This window comes from Haliaeetus leucocephalus, unplaced genomic scaffold (genome assembly GCF_000737465.1).
Source record: "Haliaeetus leucocephalus isolate CR32 unplaced genomic scaffold, Haliaeetus_leucocephalus-4.0 Scaffold188, whole genome shotgun sequence".
Lineage (NCBI taxonomy): Eukaryota > Metazoa > Chordata > Aves > Accipitriformes > Accipitridae > Haliaeetus > Haliaeetus leucocephalus.
The window spans coordinates 1,086,054-1,090,497 of record NW_010972624.1 but is presented as its reverse complement, the minus strand read 5'-3'; the positions used below and the strand labels follow the sequence as shown (position 1 = coordinate 1,090,497).

Genomic DNA, 4,444 nt, shown 5'->3' with positions numbered 1-4,444 from the left:
CACTCAAATCCTCAGGACAAGAGAAGGTTGCTACAGCAGTCACTAGCTGCAAAAGCACAGCTTTTCAGATCAAGTGCTCCTGATTTACAAGTTAAAAAAATACAAGTTCTTGAATGAACCCATTCTGTTGATGAGACTATTGTTCAGGTACTTTAGAGGCAATTGCTGCTAACAGCACAGCTTTCCAACCAGCCAAGTTTCTGCACAGCCATCACAAAGACAAGCTCCCTAAAGGCTCTTCAGCAGCTCCTATTCCTTGTCACATGCTGAAGCCTGCACCCTTGCTCCCTGACCCTGTCTGCTCAGGCCATGCTGCACAGCCTATTACATGTCATTACCATGTGCCAGAGCAAGTATGTGCTGCTTGATCAGGGTGAGCATAGCACTGCAACAGCTTTGCATTCCTGCTCACCACAAGTACTACCCATGCACAGCAGTTGGAAACAGCATTGCTACTTGCCCAGGAGAAAGAGGGAATGTTTTAGCAGTGATGACAGCATCACTTCTGCATGGTGCTCAGTCACATCAAGAACCTGCCTCCCCCCAAAGGAAGCCCTCCTCTTCCTAGAGAAGCAAAAGCATGAAATCAGAGGCAGAGGACTCATTACAGCAATGTAGTGAGGAAGTTTTATTCGGAAACATGGTATAAGTTTGTAACCCAACACTGGGTGCACGACTCTGATGCCGGAGCATACGCGGTTACTACTGAAACACAGGAGTGTTTCGGACAATTGCTGTAATAAAACACAAAATTCTCATACTCCAATACCAGGACACTACAGCAATCTTTAGAATCAAAGTTACATCCAAGGAATTCTCTGCACTTACAATTGACCCCACAGTGTAATCTACCTATATATAAGATTAATATATATAGCATGGGAAATTGAAAATCCTTGCTCCATAGATGTATGAACATGTCAAGTCTTTTATAAATAAACATCCAGTGAAGAGAAAAAATTACATTTCTAGTTCATATTTATACATAAAGTACTAACAGCAATGGGTGGAAAATTGCACACAGGCCACCCCAAGCCATGCAGCAGGCTTGGAGCAGCCCATCCAATTTAATATTGAAGTACACACAGGACAGACAAGTCACTAACATACATTGCGCATTTACAAGAGATCAACTACCAAATTGGGACAACTGTACACATTGGAGAGACCATTTTCGTTCTGGAGCTTTTTTTTTTTAAACGTGGATTTGTTACATCTCTTTACATCATACCGCAGTGTTTACTTTGTGGAGAGGATAAGGGCAACAATGAGGCCATAGAGACCCAAGACTTCAGCGAAGATCAAGATCAGGATCATGCCCACAAATAACCTGGGCTGCTGTGCTGTTCCCCGTACACCTGCATCACCCACAATACCAATGGCAAAGCCAGCAGCCAGACCACTGAGGCCCACACTCAAGCCAGCACCCAGCTGAAGAAAGCTCCTGTAGGACAGATATGAAAAGAGTTTCAGTGGCAAGTAACAGGATACCCAACCCTTCAACTTCAGGCTAGCCTTTTTTTCCTCTCCCTGAGGCAAGTAAGAATTAACATATAAACATTTAAAGGGAACCTTTTTCCTGCAGAAAGAGCTTCTATACTCTTTAAGCAAGCACAGTATTCCTCACAAAGCAGATGCTTCCTGAGACTCCTAGATCTGATACTTAAAAACAGGCAGCTACGCAAGATCTTTAGCTGATACTAAGGCATGGCTCATACACTAAGCTAAGCTACTAGGCCTGCAAGTTCACATGGCCACCCAGCCTGTCTGTAGCCACTTCAGTCAGCTGCAGGTTTAGCATGCTGCCAGAGCAGTATTTACTCCAGCCATGTGGGCTAGCACTTGCAGTAATGCCTGTCCCACTGCTGTGTAGCCTGTTAGTAGCTGCTTTTGTCTCCCACCTTTAGTAAACTTATTATGCAGCTACAGCACATCCAGGTGATTATTAGGTCTCTCGCACTGCAAGAGTTAGACAGGAACAGTCTGGTTTTCCAGGCAGGGGCACCTGAGGAGCAGTGCCTATCAGAATCTGGCCACCTGGTAACTGCAAAGGAGCATTTGTACCTGTGTGTCTTAGATCACGGCTTATTAGGCCAAGCACACTGCTCATCAGCTATAGCTTGTACAGTGACACAGATATCTACTTTAGACCTCAGAAGCATTGTTTTATTCTGAGAGGTCTCCAAGCCAGTCCCAGCTATTCTCAAAAGTCAAGTAGATTAAGTTTCAGACTGTAGCTGATGTAGAGGCCTGATGTATAGCTTGAGGATTGATTTACCAGCACATAAAGCAGCAAGCAGTATTAATTATTCACTTGCATCTCCCAGGCAACAGAAGAACTATTTAGACAGTCTGATTAGAGAGTCTTGGAAAGACCTGTGTATTCCAGGTCTAAAATCTGGCACCATGAAACAAGCTTAGCCTCTTATCCCAGTACTGCCTGTACACTGTTTCTTTCAAGCCATAAACCACTGCATTATCTCTACTAGTGGGATGTCTGATCTGTTAGCTAATACAGCAAACTAATCAGGCAGCACTACCACTGAGGCTAAGACATCAAGTAGAACAGCTGAAATCCAGTCCATACTGCTAAGCCTAGGTTAGGAGCATTTAGCATTGACAGTCCTTCCTGGAGTCTTGAGCAAAACCCACCCACTCAGCAGCATCAAAATAGTGACAGGTCAAACTTAAACAAAACTGACAGATGCAGTAACTTACTTGAATAGTGTGATAGAAGGTGAGAGGGCATTGGCAATAAGGACTGCCACTACGAGGCCATAGATAGCTATAATACCCGCCATGACAACAGGGATGATTGACTTCATGATGAGCTCAGGCCTCATGACAGACATGGCTGCAATACCCGTGCCACTCTTTGCTGTTCCATATGCAGCTCCCAAGGCTGAAAGAGAAAAAAATGCATTAGACACATCCCCAAATACTGCAGCCTAGTGAAGGAGATTGTATTAGAACAGTTGAGTCAGCACAAGGAAGAATTGTTGAAAACTAACATGGTCACTTGACTACTTGGTTTGTCAGCCAGGGATATTCCCCAAAAGGATGAGGAAGTGACCTATTCAGAGTCCTAGACCAAAGCTGGACCAATAAAAAGGTCCTGTTCAAACAGTACTGATAACAGCATGCCCTCTCCAAGCTAGCTTCACAGCAGGGTATACTCCCTAGCTGACACTCATTCCCTATTTAGGAACTAAAACCCAAGGTCCAAATCTTAACTCATTACTTCAGAGTCTGTGCCCTCACAGAGCTCACACTGCAAGGATCTACTCAGCTGAACTGCCCAGGAACACAGCAAAGCACATCCTTCTACCACAGCAGGGTGTAACCCAGCTGAAAGCCAGGTTTTACAATCACTGAACTTTGAGCCACTTGGGCTGAGTTCTCAGATGCACCCAATGTTTAACAAGTCTCCTTCATGGCACCTCATCTTCCACAAAACCTATTATCTGCCTATACTTTGGCCTGGAGTTAAACATGCCATTTCAGCTTCATCAGACACATACTGAGATAGCAACAAACTCACATATTATTGCTGCAGTTAGTTCCTTGGAGAAAGGACACCCTCTTCATGTGTCAATAACCCCACCTGTGAAGGATTCAGGTCCCAACACATGTTAATCCAACCACTGGAACCACAGAGTAGAGTATGGCTTCTAGGTTATGGAGGACCACAACCACCTTACCCCTAAGGTTTGCTGATCACCTGTCTAAACACTTGAGCATGCAGAGACCAACACAGGAATCCAAAGCTTAGTTTTCAAAGCAGGACATGGTTTTATCACTTCCAACTGAGAGCTGCCAGAAGAGTCCCAAAGCACTACCCCAAAAAGTAACTGCTGCCTTGAACACTTCGTATTAGTCTCACAAAAGCTTCCACAAATACCTCATTCTTTGATTCTGAATTACTTGGAAAGACCCCTTTCCTTCCAACCTTGCTCTGGAGTACTCTAGGGTCTCCTTAACTCTGAACACTCACCATCACCTAAGAGATGATATGCAGGTCAGCAGCCATCCAGGACTAAGTCCTTGAAGCAGCACTGCAAGGTGTGTGGAAGGGTAGTCTCCTTTTTAGACACCATCAGGCTGATATTCAAAGGTAACAGCCCTATTTAGCATGAAAATGCTCATGCCTGCTCTGAAAGGCTACTGTAGAACATTAAAACCATGGTGATTTCAAATCTTTGTACTGTTCAGAGACTTAAATATTTGAGTTTGCTCCACCCACTTAAAAACTAAGGTTTCTACAAGGGAGAGAGAGCTGCTGGTTCCACAGATATCTGTAGCTGCCTTACACAAGGATCCAAGCACGAGACTGTACACCTTGCCCAGAAGAGTTGCTGGGAGGTAGTCAAAGGATTCCGGATATGTGCTTTCCTGCTTCTCACTCAGCATTTATATAAAGCCTATCTTTGAGCAGTCAAGAACT

General features: G+C 44.4%; 1 protein-coding gene across 1 annotated transcript; it reads right to left on the bottom strand.

Moving 5' to 3' along the window:
* Nucleotides 1-609: 609 nt before the first annotated feature.
* Nucleotides 610-2,902, bottom strand: ATP6V0C (ATPase, H+ transporting, lysosomal 16kDa, V0 subunit c). The gene is made up of 2 exons (XM_010565245.1): nt 2,719-2,902; nt 610-1,444 (listed from the first exon to the last, which is right to left on the bottom strand). Exons 1-2 carry the CDS (start codon nt 2,850-2,852, stop codon nt 1,240-1,242), a joined length of 339 nt encoding a protein of 112 aa, XP_010563547.1. The 5' UTR covers nt 2,853-2,902; the 3' UTR covers nt 610-1,239.
* Between the last annotated feature and the right edge of the window lie 1,542 nt (nt 2,903-4,444).

Bases quoted from the DNA above. Each gene is read 5' to 3' on its own strand.
- ATP6V0C (XM_010565245.1), bottom strand. From the start codon at position 2,852: ATGTCTGTCATGAGGCCTGAGCTCATCATGAAGTCAATCATCCCTGTT. The intron at 1,445-2,718 runs GTAAGTTACTGC...TCTGTCCTACAG, and splicing joins CCTTCTATCACACTATTCAA to GAGCTTTCTTCAGCTGGGTG.